Consider the following 18740-nt stretch of genomic DNA (forward strand, 5'->3'; position numbering starts at 1 on the left):
CAAAGAATATAATTATACCACACTGGTTCTGTACCGTTGCAAATTTGCAACGGTACTGTTCACATATTGTAAAAATTTTGAGATTTATCCCATCTGATATTTGGTGTTTTTTGTGTTTGGTGTGACAAATATGTCAAATATTTAGCATTTAACACATTTACCACACCTACTGTGGATGCTCTTATGATGCAAGCGCAAGCGAAAAAGCAACAAATGTAACTTTAAAGGGGATCAGAGAGGACAACAACATATTAAAGTTAGTAGCTCAAGCTATTAATTGAGAGGGTCGGTACCAAGAAAAGTAATAGCTTTAGGCAAATTTGGGCGAAAAGGAAGATATTCGGAAAACAAAGGTCAAAAGGGTATAGGTCTTTCAGTCGGGTTGAGTTTGATGGGTGAACCCCACCAAACCCAATATCCAACCAAGCATTTTAGTTTCTTTTTTTTTTTTTAACACCCACGTGTTTTTTCGAAATCATTGTCCAACCGGACTTGGTCATATCAGTTAATTAAGTTGGACAGATAAATGAACAAACTTATATAAGCCTTTATTGAATTCAAATCACGTCTCATTTTTGTGTTTCATTTTATATTCTACCAATTACAATTTATTATATATTTGTTTCACTTTCCTTATAATATAAATTAAGTTTAACAAAGAAAAAAAAATCAACCATATATCATACCATAAGTAATGGAACATAAAATAGAACATAAACGATGTGACAAAATTTGTATTTGTAATCTCCTCATTGTTACATTTAATATATTACCTAGATATTGTGTCACCAACATTGTTCGGGTTTTAAGAGAGATCATGCCATAATAGTCACCACTCACTCACCAACGAGCCTGTGAGAGGCCTGCTCCAAACTCATAACATACTACCTTCTTCACATATACAATACATCTGTCATTTTATTAGATAACGGTAGATTTATAAGTAGTTGGCAATAGATGGAAAGAACAACTTGACCAACAAAAAAAAAAAAAAAAAAAACAGTATAGGAAAGAAAATCCTGATTCAGAGCCCCCTATTCAACCACTTCATTTGCTTAACAAGACCGAAAATTTTGCAAGGAAATCCCACAAGCAGACGCACACACATCCATCCAAATATCAACTTAAAATCAAGATCAGAGAGGCACGTTGACATGCCGGAAACAACCAAATAACCTATCTAGAACCACCTCATCCATATTCCCTATTATTTTACTAGGACTTGCATCATAAATAAACAACACCTCACATTACTTTTTAACCTAATGCAAGGAAAGCATCCATTAAGAGACTGAACAAAGCAAAATCGGGTGAGATTCTAAACTGAACTAGTTTTACACATAAAAGAAACAAAAGGTTATACAAGGTCAAAAACCTCTTTATGAAAAATAACTGTACAGTATTGACTGCTCTGGTGATCGAAATTAGAACTTATGGGTGCAGATAATCGCAAGAGGCTCCCTTCTTGCAGTGCCCACTCTCATGAAACTTGCACACTCTTTGCCCTTTGAAAGAAGGCCTAGAACCTCCTCCCCCTCCACCACCAAATGATGACTGTCTGTTCCAAGGTTTACCACCACCATGACCAGAGTCTCCACCATGAGAAACCCTATCCCTTTGGTTTGTGAACCTGTCTCCATTGTTGCCTGCATTCCCAGCGGGTGCCGCCCAACCCGGGTTTGCATTTCTAGGTGGTGGCCCCTGACCAGGAGCAACCCAACCAGGATTCGCATTTACTGGTGGTGGAACTTGATTGGGCGGGACCCAACCAGGACCTGCATTTCCAGGTGTTTGAACGGGTGCAACCCATCCCGCAGTTGCATTTCCAGGTACTGGCCCCGGACCAGAAGCCCCCCAATTCATGTTTGCATTTGCTGGAACTAGTCCTCCCCAGGGCATATTCTGATTCCCTGCCATTGGAACCCAACTAGTATTTTGATTCTCTGGTCTTGTTCCAGCTGTTTGATTCTCAGCAACACCCATGCCCCACGTTTGTGGGGGTGGAGCTGGAGGCTGAATGTTTGATTGATTCACTGGAACTGGATGTCTCCAAGAATCGGATGGAGGCAAGCCTGAGAAGCCTGCTGAGGGGAAATTCCCCACCGGATTTCCCGTGCTGAATGATGTTGCAGAATTGTGGACAGATTGAGAATTCCCCCAGTGACCATGAGTAGCTGGTTGTGCAGGCATATTAGCAAGATTATTTGGTTCTACCTTCTGGGATGGAGCACCCCCCCATCCTTGAGTTTCAACAGGATGATTATTATTAGCCACAGACTGAACCAAATTTTGGAAACTAGTGACAGAATTCTTCATATCAGCACCAGGACTTATTGATTGAGCATGCATTTGAAGAGTGTCTGTAGAGCCTGCTAGCATACTCTTTTCTGGCTTTGGTATTGGGGTCACTCCAAGATGTGAGCTTGCACCGTTATTTTCAGAAACTCGCAATACACTCTCAGGGATAACTGCCGCAGGAGGATGCAGTCCTCCATTTCCTGCTGAGAATGAACCAGCTCCCATTACAGAATCAGCAGGCTGAATAGGATTTTGGAACCACTTATTTTCATAAGGTTGCCCCTTTGTTGCACTCGTGGTAGATTGGGGAGTAGGAGAAGGAAGATTTGTTGAATCATTTTGATAATTAGAACTTCGCCCATCAATAGAAATCTTAGGGACCTCAACTGACAAAGTAGCCAGCATGCCTGCAGGAGATTGTGAACTCAGAGCAGCACGATTCTGATCAAAGTTTGATCTTTCACCAACTTGAACTTCAATACCATGCTGTAAGGTTGCTCCATGGGGTTTACTGGAATATGAGGAAGGAAGATTTAAATTGTGCACCCCTTGGGCCTTTAGAAAACTGTTATCCACCAAGGGTGGATCTGACTGGAATTTTCCATCCAATGCATCAGTCAAAAGTAGAGAATTGTCTTGCTTCTCAGTAATTCTCCAAATCCTCAGATCAACAGGAAAATATCCAGTGTTGTTCCATTTACGGAGCTGCACCATCGAAAATGGTCCCTGAACTTTTCCAGATGGATCCTTATAATGCCAAATTTTTTCTGTCTCATTGATTGTGACGGCAGATTGTGCCACCGTGGTGGAGAGAGATGCTTCTGCAGCAGCAGAAGTTGGTTCAGACTTTACTGCAGATTGGGTCTTACTAGCATCAACTTCCAAGCTTGCAGTAATTTTTTGTTTCTCCCAACTGTTAATTTGCTGAGTTTCTCTGTCTCTTCCTTGATTCCATTCATTCAATATCTCGCCAACACCAGTAGTATCATCTCCCTTATGAGAGAACCCTTTATTAGACATATTCCTGGTTAAATCTCTATTCCCGGTAGAATAATTCCTTGTCCCACTCCAGGAATCACTAAATGCAGGACCTCCTGTTTGTGGAGAAACTGGTTCCCTTGGTCTCCTGCCAAAGCCAGTACCCCTTGGTCTCATGTAGGTTTCTGCATGCACCAGAAGCAAAATCCTATTTAGTAAATGCCGTATAAAAATGAAAAACAGTAGAAAAGACTTTATATATATATATATATATATAAGTATAAATAAATAAAAAATGGAAAAGACTTGAATTAAAGACTTAAAAAATGAGAGGACCTTGTTTCTTATCATCTGTTTCACCTCCATCTTCTTCAGACTCATAACTTGGATCCATATTTGGGTCAGCATGTATTTCAGGAATTTCCTCCAACCTACGCTGGCGCTCCTCAGGTGTCTTGAGGAGCTGCAATTTTTCTACACATTCTCTGAGCGTGAAAAGAAGTCAAGGATAACTTAAAGTATTCTGAGATATATTGGCCATTTCCATTACAAAGGAACATACAAGGAGTGTCAAATTACAAATAATAACACAAAAAAAGAAAAATTGCATGATGAAGATGCTGTAGCTTTATGAGACCTTTTTCCTTTCTAAATGGTTTTGCCAATCTTTCAACCAACATACCTGATTTGGGCTCTCTACCTCAGGGATGAAGGACATGACAAAAGACAGAAGAGTTAAGATCAATTAATACCAAACTCCCAATAACAAAGTATACCTAGCTAAAAAATGAGCAGACGTGAAATTAGAAGATAATTCTATGGCAACATCACCAAGCAAAAGTTGCTTATGTACAATGTTTAGTCTTTCAAATGAATCTAATTTGTACCATTTGAATCCATCCAAGTCTTCAAATCCTAAGAAAATTTTCAAAATAGTAGAACTTATCTTCCTTGAATTCTGAGGCAGACATCCCTACTCCAAAGGATGTGGCAAGGGCCAAGGGTAAAGCTACAACAATACCCATTTTAATTTTGCAATCAAAGAGGAGACAAGCCACATAGCCAGACCAGGGATTCAGCTCATCTAGCATTCTTTTATTTTATTTTATTTTATAAATACTAAAACTCTTTTAAAATTAAACTCTGAGTATATCACAAATTCTGCTCCAAACTCCCACTAAAGAACAGAAAAACTGAAAAAAATTACCAATAGGATCATAAATACATAAGCCCAACAAAGGCGTAGGCAGCAGCAACAACTACAACAAAGCCTTGGTCCAAAAAATTTGGGTTCGGTTATGGATCCTCAACAAAGACAGCAGAAGTCTCAAATTACTCCTGATTAGCAAGCCATACACACACCCAGTGAGCTTTGAACCCACAACTTCACCCTCCACCTTGTTCTTAGAGGGAGAGGTCACATTTTAGCTGGAGCTCAATGATTGAAAAGACTTAAACATGTAAACTTTTCTTTTTTTCCAATTAAATGTTTCAAATTTTAGTTTACACTTTGATCATAGCATATCTACATATTAACAAATTAAAACAAATAGTAGATCAGTTTCATCACATAGGCAAGTAATAATCAAATGTCAGTTGAGTCATTCCTTGAGAAGGCTAAAATATGCACAATGCTAAAGTCATTTTACTACATGTTAGGAACTTTTCTTTTATGATTGGCAAGTTATACACACACCCACCTCACCCTCCACGGTGATTGTTCAAGGAGAAGAGGTACCATTTGAGCTGGAGCTCGTTTGGCAATTAGAAACTGCACACTAGGAAATAGAAAGTAATACAAAGCAATCCAACTGCATAAACTGTGAAAACGAAAAAGCGTTAAAGAGTAAAGGATATTCCTTCCTACGCCCTTTTTCACTAGCTCGATCACGAAGATGACTGAGTCGCACTATCTCTGTTTCCAGCCACTGCATTAAATAGAGAGCATAATTCACCAGAAGGAAAAAGTTCTAGATGTTAAGTTATCTAATATCAACACAATAAAGCAATATTAACCATGAAGAAATGTTAATTGGGAATGTACAAGCCATTTATTCAATTCACACTAGAATCAATTCAAACAGTAAATAGAGTATGAGTTAAAATTGTCTCTAAAGATGTAAATGACACATTTGAAGAACTAATCACTCAGGATTAATTACGAAGTAAGCTTGGCAGATGTCACTAGGTATATTAAAAAAAATTGTATGTTCTATAATATCTATCCTGATGAAGATTTTGGTGGAGGTGAATCACTGGCCTTTGGTTCTGACCTTTGTCAAAAGCAAAACTAGGGTGGTGATAAGGAAGGTTTAGGAAAGTGAATCCCACCAAGCCACACCCTGTCCTATTTAAAGGATATCTGTAACCTGACATACACCTCCCACCAATAGGTCCAGTCTGAGTAGGATGGGTTGCTAAAATACAAACACAAGTACACAACTAAGGTTGGATAAACCTCTTAGGATTGAATGGCATCTCCATCCCCACAAAAAAGTTGTAGAAAGTGAGATCATAGATTCAATCCTGGAAGTGCACAAGTTGAATTTACCTTTTTCCCTCTTAAAAAGGGGTTGATAGACCCATTCCAACACCAATTGCTAAATCCCAAACCATGAAAATGTTACAAGGTCTTGCTGTATTTCTGTGACATAATACAACTAACAAGATGAAGAGTTTGGTGAGTGCAAGTCACTAGGTCTTGGTTCTCACCTTCCCAAAGATAAACCTAGGAAAAGGCAGGATTTGGATAGTGGAGCCCGCCTATACCCAATCCAATTAGAAGGATATCCAAACCCTAGCATGCATCTCCTACATGTTTTTCAATAGGCTTAATCAGATGTTTAAATCTAAACTTGATTAAGTTTGGTTAAACCTGTTCCAAACCCATATCATTATACTCCAACCCATTGCAACAAGAGAGAGCTATGAAAGAAACCTTTTTTTTTTTTTGCATAGTAATTATAATTCAACACCTGCCTGAATTTAAACCCATGATCTCATCCACCACACCATACTTGTAGGGGTGGAAGTACACACAATTTTCCTATGAGAGAGAGAGAGAGAGAGTGCACCTCCTAGAATCTTCCTCCGAGGGGGCACCTCAACCATGTGTAAACACAATTTTCTTTTTGATAAATATGTAATACTTCATTAATTGGAAAGGAGAGTAACACAAAAAACCAAAGCACACAGGCTGTGTGCTAAGGACACAACCAAAAAACTAAAGTGCTTGAAAATTACAACAATCAATCAAATCACCCAGAGAAAGGGTCCTTATCAAAAATGGCGCACGCCTGAACTCTAAAAACATTAATCTCTTGGAGTTTAGACATATACTCTTAATACTTTTTCTGCCATCCATTTTTTACTTTTTTTATTGGTAATTACATGAGCATCTAGTCTTGAACCCTCAACATCACCCACTCCACCTTATTCTTACATGTTTGAGTTAGAGCTCATCCCTTTTCAACTAATGCTCCATTTGTTTTAAAGTAAAATATTTTCAGGAAAATATTTTACACATTTTACCATGTTTGTGTAGATGTAAAATCTGGTCAGCTGTAAAATATTTTATGGTCAAACTGTAAAATGAAGGCAAGAAGAAGTAAAATATTTTAAGCTTGAAATTTTGGTAAAATATTTTATATTTTTACAATCTCTCACGCGTAGAGATGACATTCACAGACCAGCCACTCCCAACTCTCACCCAAGCCTGACAGGGGGAGCACCCACTAGCAACACAACCTTCAACGCCACCCACCTCCACTCATCTCTGGTGACAAGTCCGGTGATCACAACACATGGATGATCTCAAATAGCCCACTGACAAACCACGAGAATCAAGGCTCAATACCCTCCGTCAGATGCCGCTCTTCTCCTTCACCAGTAGGCCCTGAAGCCGTTGCAAAATTCAGTCTCTCCACTACAAATTGCAATTTGTGTTTGCTGATCTGTTTTTTTTTTTTTTTTTTTTTCCCTAAGCCCTGTAGATCTGGGTTTGTTTTGTACAAATCTCTACTGCTAGGCCCTGTCATACAAAAATTCTGTAGGTCTTCACCGGTGTCATGCAAATTTGAGTTTTTTTTTTTTTGGGTATGCAAATCTGTGTTTTTTGGCTTTTTGCATATCTGATTTTTTTTTGGTTGCAAATCTGTATTTTTTTTTTTAGCTAATTTGAGTTTGGGTGGTTTGATTCACGGCTGTGTTTCTTATTAAAATTTGAGAATTCAACTTAGGATGATGAGAATTTTGAGTTTTGGTAGTTTCAAATTAAAGATTTTCTTTTTTCATTTAACCATGAAACAGACACTTGCAAATGAATTTTCAATTACAAACCCAAACACTGTAAAATGAAAATATTTTCCGTAAAATATTTTCGGTGTAAAATATTTTACATCAAAACAAATGGAGCGTAAGTAGAAAAAACGTGATCTCTAAGCAAATGGTTAGGGTATCTACAATGTTTCTCACCCGGTATTTTCCTAAGCCAATACATCTTATATGGTGGGAAAATTTAATCTAGTTTTAAAACATTGAGCATAGACATACAACCAGCAAGAATCTAAGGGAATTAAAGTTGACAAGAAAGCAAACTTACATCTTTGACCCTGGCCTCTTGGAGTGCCATTGCTTTTTCCTGAAGGTCTCCCTAAAATCAACCATTTGACTTTCTCAGCACAGGGCTTAGATGCTTAATAAACATAAATTTGGAAACAGAGCATAGAATTACCACAGTCAACCGGTTGATAAATCCACATTTTATGCTCTGACGTAGACGCTTGCATTCGTCCTAGAGACAAAAAGATGAAATGAATTGATTCTTTAAACAAAAGGTATAACATTCACATAAAACATCAAATCTTCACTCCTAATAATTTCCAATGACTGCATATGCTAGAAATTTGGACTCCACGAGTTTTTTCAATTAAAGGACAAAACCAATTAAACAAGCCATTGAATGCCAACAAAACTGCTCATTTCCCTTGTTGTAACATGTATTATTCACTAATAGGTTATTTAAATTTTCACTGCCATACTTGAGGAGGGATATTCCCACATCCAAATTTGGAGATTCCAAAAAAATCATGTATTCCTTTAATATCCATTGTATGCCAGTATTAAGAGTCTGTTTGGGATCTATTTATTTTGTTAAAACTGAAAACTTTTTGCTGAAAGTACTGCAGATAAAGGTAAATGTTAGTTGAAATAATACGGTAAGACCCATGAATAGTATCAAAAAGTGCAGTGGGAAATGGGACCCATAAATAATAGCAAAAATAAACTGAATAGTAAAATAAGTTGACAAAAAATAAGCTAGCCAAACAGACACTAACAAAGTTGAATTTAAAAAATGTTCATTGGAAAGGTAAATTGGAATCTATATCCCTCTTTTCTCTCATCACAAAAACTAAGGTGGAAAATACAAATAACAGCTGAAAAGTTCTTTGCTGAATCACCTCAGTAAACTCTTGATTTGAGATTATGTCAATTGAAATGATCTCTGTCTTGTTTAAATTTAATATTTCTAGCAAAGTATCTGTCATCCTTTTACCAACTTTATATGGCTCAGCAGCTTTGCATGTACCTGTCCACAAAATCATTAAGAAACTTTATGATATACCAGATTTTTTCCCCTTGTATGCTCAGATCAAAAATAGCATGCAATAGAATTTATCTAAATAATTACCCGCAACTTGGACCAGCCTATACAAATCTTGCTTCTGGCCACTACCAGAAATCCTTATTCTCACAAAAGAACCAACAACTTTGTCCTGGAACTTTTCCATATCTTCAATTAGTTCCTCCACTAGATTACGTCTTAAGTAAATTAAATTAATGTTGTGAATATCAATGGCTGCATAGTCTTCAAGATTTGATTGAGGTCCCCTCTCGTCGCCTTTCTTACGAGTTTTACGCTTCTTATCTTTACTAGCTTTTACCAAGGAATCAGAGTTCCCATCAGTCTCCAGCTGACTAGTTTCAGTATCAACAACACTCCCTTGAAGATCATCAGCCTGAGAATCCTCTTTTATGAGAAAGTGGGATTCAAGAAGCTTTAACATTTCAAAATGCCCCACACGTGGTTTCCCAAACAGACTTTCAAGCCTTGCATCACAAATTATCTGACTTTTGCGACGAGGATCACGGAGTTTGTTTCTCTTTATATACTCTAGCAAGAGAGCCTGTACATCAAACTGAGATAAAACAGATCTGTCACCATTCTTCATATGCATAACAAACTCCAAAAGCTCTTTTGATGCCCATTCAGCATTGTCAACCATGGATGGACCTCCAGAACCAGTTGCAGCTGAGGCTGATGAATTAGATTCCTTGGTACGGGGCTTCAACCGTCTCTTGCCCCTTCTTCTTTTGGAGTTACTGATTTCTATATTATCAGAAGAACTGTCTGAATCTGACCTCTCATCATTGTTAGCATCATAAAGTTCATCAGGTGATTCCTGTTTACCAGTAGGCACATCGGATCCTCCTTTCCATGGATTTTTAGCTTGATTGAGTTCGTCCAAAGTCAGAGACAACCTCTCTTTTAAATCTATCCAGTAATCTTTGAAGAGATACTCCCAGCTACTTTTGTCATCAAAATCGACTTGACCCTACATAAGAACAAGAAAGACAGTAAGAAATTTGACATCCAAAAAATTCTGAACACAAAAAGAACAAAAGTAATAATAAGAACACTAAAATGCTCTTATGATCTTTGAAGCAAAACAGTACACACATATATATTATATATAATGAGTTTCCCATCTAAAATTAAGACTTTCAGAAAAACAACAAATAATTTTAGGTAATAAAGTAATAATTTTTTTATTTAAAAAAAAAATGTGGAAAAAGGGGCACAACCCTAGAACATAGGAAGCATACCAGAGAAACGCCAAGAGAAAAAGATGCAAATTCTATAGCACCTATAGACTAAAATTTCATGCCTAGTCTATTACAGAATGCCATAATCAGTTAAGGAAACAGTCCAATGTACTTGTCATGCTATTCAAGTTTAAAAGTTAGAATGCAATTAGTCCGCTTATGTGCTAGTCCAATAAGTTACAAAATGCAGTGCAGCTAGAGCAACATTACCCAAGGTGAATGCAGAAACAGTGACAAAAGGATATGCTTTAATTCCAAAGACTAGACATTAGTAAACTAAACTACAGCTACATTATTAATTTTTCATAGCCCTAACAATGAGAATGATCCATTGAAGGAAATGGCAGAACAAAAAATAATTTAAGAGAGAGAGAGAGTGCAAAGAACACATACCATATCCTTGTTTCCTTGCAGATTGTGTTCAATTAACAATACTGTTTTCATGCATGTCTCACAGAAGCCCTTGTTTCCTCTCACACATAAGATAACTGCATCTTTGATGCACCCCTTGCACAAGGAAAATGTGCATGTATAACACATATAGTTGGCATTCTTCCCACAGCTACTACACAGGTGCCAACCTAAAATCCATGAACATGGTAACACTTCAATTAGATAGAGCTAAGCAACCAAAAATGATACAATCCACAGCTACTACATAGGGCCGTTTGGTAACGTTGTTCTAGTAACATTGTTTGTATTTTTTGAAAATACGTGTGGGTGAAAAAGTGTGTGAAAATACATGTAATGTTGTTTAAAAACTGAAAACATGTGTTTAGACACATGTACCAAACGGGCCATAAGTGTCTGTTTGGGTCAGTTGTTTGAAAACATGAGTTTTGAAAATGTGATTTTTAAAATGCAGTTGAGCATTTGGTAGAGTTTGTAAAAAGTTTTGATGCAGTGGAAAACTGCAATATGACAACAGAGTTTTGCTTTTCAAAACAGCATTTTTGAAAAAGAACCCCATGAGCTGCAAAATGCAATTTTTTCCTTTTAAAAAAATAAAAATAAAAAAAGCAATTTTTTGAAAAAGAAAATGCAAAGGCAAATGCCAAATTGTATGCATTATCATTCAAAATCTCATGTTTTTTCCCACAAAATAGTGGCACCAAAAGAGATCTAAAAGTCTCATGACATTCCCATTAAAATTGAATACAAATAAATCAATATCTACATACAACATTAAGGTGTGAATCTGTTGAGTTGGATGCAGCTATAGGACAACAAAAATTTAACCACACAAATTATTGGTTTGATATCACTAGCATGATTTTGTGAAATGGAACCATTTCAAGCCTCCACCATAAAGTGTGTTAGTGGTCATATTTTCATAAATTGCTCCATTCAAAATATGAACTTACATATAAAATCTAAAACAAAAGGAAAATAGGACAAATCACTTCTTATGGGACAACCAAATGTGCCTCAAAAGAATCATATCTTTTACTAATTTATTTAAATTTTATAAGATTTTTTTCTGGGATAAGTAAAGTAAGAATCATAGATAAGTGAAAAGAATTTGTTTAGATAAAAGAGGAAACCTCATGTACACAAAATATGTATATAAAGTTCTCACTTAAAAGTCAAATTTGAAGGAAGGAAAATCAATAAATCTACAAAAGAAATCATAGAAAGTAGTTCTAAAGACATGAGACTACTCAAACAACAACCACAACATCGATTTCAACTCAAACATAAACAGCTCCACACCACCAAGAACACGACTATTTCTTTCCCTCCAAATTGAACATGTTAAGCAAAGGGACTAAGTATGTCAAATCAGGAAAACCCCATGCATTAGAAACCAACTTTTCTCCATCATCTGAAACATCCCAAGTCAAAGCTTGAGCATTAAAACCAGCTCTTCCTCATTGCTTATAAGTCTGCAAAGGAGGCTGGCAGTAATGTTCCCCATCACCTTAGTCCTGTAATTAGTTGAGCACTATATGTGACACCAATTGCAGGTTCTTATACTTTTCTTGGTGTAAAAAGGAAACCCATGATAAACTTAAACAGAAATTTTTGGCGTAAGAGGAGCTATAAATTAGAAATATTTTGTACTTGGGAACATTTGTTCATTGATCTAGATAAAGCAAACGATAGGGTCCCTAGAGAGGCTATGTGACGGGTTTTGGAAAAGAAATGAGTTCCTATGAAATATATTAAGTTGATTAAGGATATGTACAACAGAGCTGTAACTAGTGTGAGAACAAGTTTCCTATCACTATGGGTTTGCATCAAGGATTAACTTTAAGTCCATATCTTTTTGCACTAGCGATGGATGAGCTCACTAAATCGATCCAAGAGGAAGTCCCTTTGTGAATGCTTTCTGTAGATGATACAGTTTTAGGGGATGAAACTAGAAGTGGAGTTAATGTCAAGTGAGAAAGCCTAAAGGCTTTTGATTAAGTAGGACTAAAACGGAGTACATGTAAGTTTAGTAAAAGTAGAAATAGAAACGAAGAAGCAAAAAGACTTGATGGTCAAGAGATACAAAAGAGCGACAGCTTTCAATATTTTGGGTCGATAATTCATAAAGATGGAGAAATTGAAGAGGATATGAATCATAGGATAAGGGCAGGGTGGATGAAGTGGAGAAGCGCATCAAGAGTGTTGTGTGATAGTAGAATACCAATTAAGTTAAAGGGAAAATTTTATAAGAAAGTTATACGGCCAGCTAAGTTTTATGGGACCGAATGTTGGGCTGTTAAAAAGCAACATATTCATAAAATGAGTGTAGCTTAAATAAGAATGCTAAGATGTATAAGCGAAAATACATAGAAAGATATAATTCAAAATGAGAAAATTCACCTAAAGATAGGGGTAGCCCCTATCGATAAAAAGATGAGAAAGAATCGCTTAAGATGGTTTGGTCATGTGTAAAGAAGAATGACTAATGAACTAGTAAGAAAGGGCGAGTATATTCAAGTTGAGGGAACAAAAAAAAATGTGGAGGAAAATCAAAAGGCACATTAGTGAAAGTAATTAAAAAAAAATTGACATGCCAATTACGGGAGTAACATAAAACATGACTTTAGATAGAGTAGAATGGAGGCAAAGAATACATATGGGCTACCCCAACTTATATGTTGAGGATCCATAGTTGACGCCAAAAATTTGGGACTACAGCTTTGTTTTTTCTTGTTGTTGTTGTTGTTGTTGTTGTTAACATTTGTTCATTAAAATTCAAGGACCTATAATTTTATGGCCCATGGGACAAAGGTCGTACAATTTCAGGTGGATGAATACATAACAGGTACCGTTGCAACTGATAATTTCAATCCTCTTACGTCTTTAGTTTGTTACATCAAATATATAAGACATCACTCAATTGTAGGTCAAATACCCCCCCCCCCCCTTTCTCACCACCTTTGCTAGAAAAAATCAAGTAGACCCAACATTCAGTCAGCCAAAGATGATTGCACGACAACCACGTAATCTAAACCTTGTAAATCCTAATTCAATACATCTAAAAAGCCTCATCCCCAACCAATTGGGCTGGCTACTCTCTCTCTCTTTTTTGTTGCACCCTTCTTTACTTCTTATATCTCGATTTTAGGCCTCTCCTTTTCCCTTTCCACACCTTCAACCTTGGAAATGCCAGTTGAAATGATTACATCAAACCTTGAAAAATGCATAAATCCTACCCATAACCAGAAATGATTATACTTCACAATCACATAACCAACTTGACGAGCTTCCAAAACTTAAACAGCATGCTGGTGAACAATCATACATTGAACTCCCTGTTCCATCACACCAGTCCACGGCTGTTGTGTACATCAAACCTTTTGCAAAAGGAAAAGAAAAAACAACTTCAATACATATATATACATTTCAATTTGTGGAAATAACTCAGAAGAGTACTAAACATAGGAAGTGTTGAATGCCCTCAATTTTGTGTAACACTCATCTACTAGCACAAATCAAATGTGCAGTGCAGAAACTAGACTGCAAGTAGAAAGAAGTTTCCATTTTTTGATAATTCGATAGTTACAATGTGGGAGGGGGAATTTGAACCGTGGACATCTGTTGGAAACACTCATCTACTAGCTACAAGGCTCTTGGCAGAAAGAAGTTTCCACTTAATAAACATAAAAAAGCAATCAATACTAGAATTACAGCCAAAGTTCATCCCAGTCTAGGCCCTGGGGTTCAAAGATCACAAAAAAGATAGCATTACATGTTCAAAGTACAAAAGGGTATTCAAAGAGCAAAACAGCAACCTACCACAATTCCATCGACCCTTGGCTCGAAAGAACGCCTCATCACGATTAATACATGAAGGATGGTAGGCCTTTGGACATCCCCTAATAATCAACAATCAAAATAGCAAAAAATCTCATTAAATTGGACATAAAAAAAATATCACAAAAGAGAAATGGCAATGATAAATCTCACACCTTCGATCACAAAGCACAAGGTCACCCCCATCAAAGCAAATGAAACAAACGTCCTCTTCCACCCTCTTCCTTGTCGAGGCTCTAGTTGCAGCACGAGTAGTACTCTTGCCACGCTTCCTCTTCCCTCCACTGGTCCTACTTGCTTCCACCACTTCCATTTCCTCAGCTGCCTCTGTCTCCTCTGCTTCTGTAGTCTCCTCCGCCATTTCCACCTCCTCCTCCGCTGCTTCGGCCTCCTCTGCGTCAGTGGTCTCCTCTGCCGCATCAGCCACATTGTCCTCTGTCTCCATTGCCTCCTCCTCCTCCTCCTCCTCTTCCTCCTCCACCAAGTGCTCCTCAGCCTCTACCGTCTCCTCTGTCAAGTCAGCCCCAACATTTGCTTCCTCCACTGCTTCTGCTTCTACTTCTGCGTCTTCCATCTCATCCACTGGGGCAACTAACTCAGTCTCCTCAGCCACCGCAGGTTCCATTATATCCATCTCCTCTGCCACCAATGGCTCTGCCAAATCCGTCTCAGCAACCGCCATATCCCTCTCCTCTTCCACCTTTGGCTCGACGAAATCTGCCTCTTCAGCCACTGCTAGCTCCACCAAATCCGTCTCCTCTACAGTCGTTGGCTCAACTAAAGCCGTCTCCTCAACCGCTGCTGGCTCCTCCAAACCTGTATCATCTGCCGCCTCCACTGGCTCAGCCAAATCCGTCTCCTCAGCCGCCGCTGTCTCCTTCAAATCCGTCTCCACAGCCACCTCCGTTGGCTCTGCCGACTCAGTCTCCTCAGCCACCACAGGACCCAAAAAGTCTGTATCTTCCGCCGCAGGGCTTGCCAAATTCGTCGCTTCCTTCGCCAAGTCCGTCACTTCCGTCTCCTCCACCGCCACGTCAGCAACATCCTGAGCCTCATCCTTCTCCTCCACCACCTCAGCTACAGTATTAGACTCACCCTGGTCCTCCTCCTCCTCCTCCTCCGCCACGTCACTCACAACCTTCTCCCCCGTCCCTAAATCCGTATCCGCCACTTCCAAAGCTTCTTCGCCGGCGACCTGCGGCGGTGGCGATTGTTGCGACTCGCTGGCTCCGACGATGTGCGACTCGGAAGCCGACTCAGACTCAGGCTCATTCTCAGGCTCGGGTGCGCATTGTGGGTCGGAGTTCTTAGGTCCTTCTGCTTCTAGCGGGTCACATACGATTGCTGCTGAGTCTTCCTGAAGAGAAAGAGAAGGTTGATTCAAGTTCGAAGCCTCATCTTCCTCGGTCTCCATCGGAGAAACTTGAAATTGAGATTAAAAGCCCTAGAAAGAAATTGAAACCCTAGGGATTTATCGTTTCCTCTCGTTACTCAGAAATTGAAAATAAACCGAAGCATAAGGAGCGAAGAGAGTTTCGCAGAGGAAAAAGAAGGAGTTGCAAAGAGAGAGAGAGGGGTTTTTGTATGTTTCCCGATTGTGAAAATATCAAAATGTCCAGATCTTTCGTCAAATTGACTAGCCTTTCCTTGGGCCTTGTGGTGTTCACCTATTTTAAGGGCCCATGAGTCCTGTGTTGTTGTTGGGCTTTGTTGAATTTTAGATAGGTTTTTTTATTTTATTTTTTTTTTGAAATTAGATAGGTTTTCAATAATGGGTAAAGGTTTTTTTTTTTTTTTTTTATAAATAATAATGAGTAAAGTTTGATTGATTTCAGTGTTCTTGTCCACTAGACCAATAGGATATGGGCACGTAATAAGTATTGGTTATGTGTTAACATCCTATAGGTCCAATACACAAAATTACTAGACCCAACACACTTTTAAATAAATTTTGGTATGTACCATACCTACTTAATATTACCATTGACAGGAGATATTACCTTATATATAAAGTATATTTTATAATAACATATAACTATTATGACTAGGAACTTATGGTACAACAACGAACAAAATATGTAATTTATCATTTTAATTATTAAATTTTAAACTGCATTCAACGTATATGGTAGTATGTTTTTCACAACAAGTATACCTTGTATAGAAGTGAAACACACGTTATGAGTGACATACTACAAATTCCGAATGTATGAGATAAGTATTAAAAAATATGGGTTATACGAATATATTTACTAGTATATTACAAAGTTACGGAATTCAATTCAAATAGGCAACTAGAAATTTTTTTTGGTAAATGAAATAGGGTTTGAACTTATGCCGTTTGTTTCATAATGATTCTTTTGTAACATAAGCATAAGATATCGATTAGTTTTTAGTATAGGCAAAATTGGAACCTAAGTTTCTCATTTGATGATAAGATATGTTACCAACTGAGTTAACAACCCACAAGAAATATAAGAAGCAAAAAAAGTCCCCAAAAGTATAAATTAAACCACAATATTTGCTTGGGTTTCCCCCCCTCTCCTGCCTCACCCATGAGATGCTCTATTGTAGGGATATAAACGAGCCAAACTAAGTATTAAAGTTTAGAATTATTCATTTTGTTTTATTTTGAACACGAATTTAGCTTGAACTTATCAAAAAACTTGATTACATGTTCAACCTTGGTTTTTTTTATTGTTGAGTAAGCTCGAACTTGTTTACAAGTTATTTGATTAACATATTATTTTCTCACGTATAGTGACACTATAAATGAAGTTTTTAATACTTTCACAAGTCTAGGCTAATATTGGATAAATAAATTGTAGTTGATATTATATTATTTGTTTATAAACTTATAAAAATTTGATTTATCAATATTGCATTGTTAACAATTTTATATAATTTTTACTATAAAATGAACTATTTATATTATCAATAAACTATAAATACTAATTTGATATCTTAAGAATTTATTTTCGAATTCACAATCCAATATCAAGTCTATATAACTATATTTGCATATATGCATACATATAAACAGATATATAACATTGAATTTATTTAAACCAAGTCTTATTACTCATGAGTTTATTCATAAACACATTATTATGTTTGAACTTGATTCATTTAGTATTTGAGACTAAACTTGATTCATTTGGCTAAATAAATGAGCATAATCATTTTTTTTTTCAAACTTAGTCCGAACTATTCATAAACTCTTGGTTCATTTACTGCCCTGCTTCACTGACCATATATGTAATAACCCTCAATCTCTTCGCACCTTCAATCATCAAATGAAAATTTTTTTTCGTTGGTTTACGATTATCATAGCCGATTAACCAGTTTTAGCCATTCTAAAATCTTCTTGAGAGGAAAAAGCCACAAAAGAATAACCACGCTGTGATCAACGTCTAGACTAAATTATTTATTTATTTGAGATTAACAATGTTTAGACTTTGGATACGCACAATTTATGTACCACATTATGAGAACTGAGAAGAGCAAAGGAATGATAATAAGCTCTTGACAAACAACATGAAGAAGCTAGATGAAAGCGGAAATAGCATTCCTTGATGAATTTCTAGCCCCTACCATTTGTAACACTAGCAATAGCATATTTTGTATGCTCTACACCCAGCTCTTCGGAATATCAAATTTTAAAGGTTACTATTATTAGCGACATTGAGATAGAAAAAAACCAGAAGCCATGAATGGCCCAACGGAGTCCAATCAATGTTGTGACCTACAACATATTTCGATAATTGAAACTCCGAAGAAGCCCAGCCTGAAAACAAAGCCCAATAACCGACACAACCCATGACCACTGTGTACCAACAAATGGGATTGCGCTTGAGATTTGCTCCACTTTGAGCTTCTGCAACAGTCAGGCTTGACCTCAGCACTCAATTCACATGAATGCCTTGAAAGTTGAAACCCATGGCACAACCATGGAGAAACCAGAGACTTGAAGGTTAATGACAGCTCTTCAGTCATAAAATCCTCAACCATCTTCTGGTTAGAGGAAAAGCTGTTTTCCAACTCCATAAGTTGAGCACATTTTCCTGCATTGTCTCCTAGCGAAAGATTTCACATTCTAGATTTCACCACCGAGAATCTCAAGTTTGCAATGATGATTTTGCAAGCTTCTAAATTATAGCAAATAAACCACCTAATGCACTAAGAGGCATTCTTCGAAGGTTTTATAGTAACACAATTGGAATACAGCTTTTATTAATAGCTAAATCTATTCCGTACTCAAGCACAATCATACAAATCCTAACAGAAAAATAAATGCTCCACATCAATATCAGCACATCCCCACCAAA

General features: G+C 37.3%; 1 protein-coding gene across 1 annotated transcript; it reads right to left on the reverse strand.

Moving 5' to 3' along the window:
- Positions 1-1298: 1298 nt before the first annotated feature.
- LOC126707680 (zinc finger CCCH domain-containing protein 19) lies at positions 1299-16003 on the reverse strand. Its single transcript, XM_050407505.1, has 10 exons — positions 14568-16003; positions 14395-14474; positions 10555-10742; positions 8966-9890; positions 8736-8863; positions 8009-8068; positions 7877-7927; positions 5134-5204; positions 3613-3767; positions 1299-3461 (listed from the first exon to the last, which is right to left on the reverse strand). Exons 1-10 carry the CDS (start codon positions 15824-15826, stop codon positions 1432-1434), a joined length of 4947 nt encoding a protein of 1648 aa, XP_050263462.1. The 5' UTR covers positions 15827-16003; the 3' UTR covers positions 1299-1431.
- Positions 16004-18740: the final 2737 nt, after the last annotated feature.

Source organism: Quercus robur, chromosome 11, assembly GCF_932294415.1.
Source record: "Quercus robur chromosome 11, dhQueRobu3.1, whole genome shotgun sequence".
Classification (NCBI taxonomy): domain Eukaryota; kingdom Viridiplantae; phylum Streptophyta; class Magnoliopsida; order Fagales; family Fagaceae; genus Quercus; species Quercus robur.

What these genes read in the sequence shown, in the direction of transcription:
- LOC126707680 (XM_050407505.1), bottom strand. Translation starts at nt 15,826, where the DNA reads ATGGAGACCGAGGAAGATGAGGCTTCGAACTTGAATCAACCTTCTCTT. An exon ending in CAAGGGTCGATGGAATTGTG is followed by an intron (nt 10,743 to 14,394) that starts GTAGGTTGCTGT and finishes CATGGATTTTAG; the next exon opens with GTTGGCACCTGTGTAGTAGC. An exon ending in CAAATCAAGAGTTTACTGAG is followed by an intron (nt 8,069 to 8,735) that starts GTGATTCAGCAA and finishes TTTTGTCTCTAG; the next exon opens with GACGAATGCAAGCGTCTACG.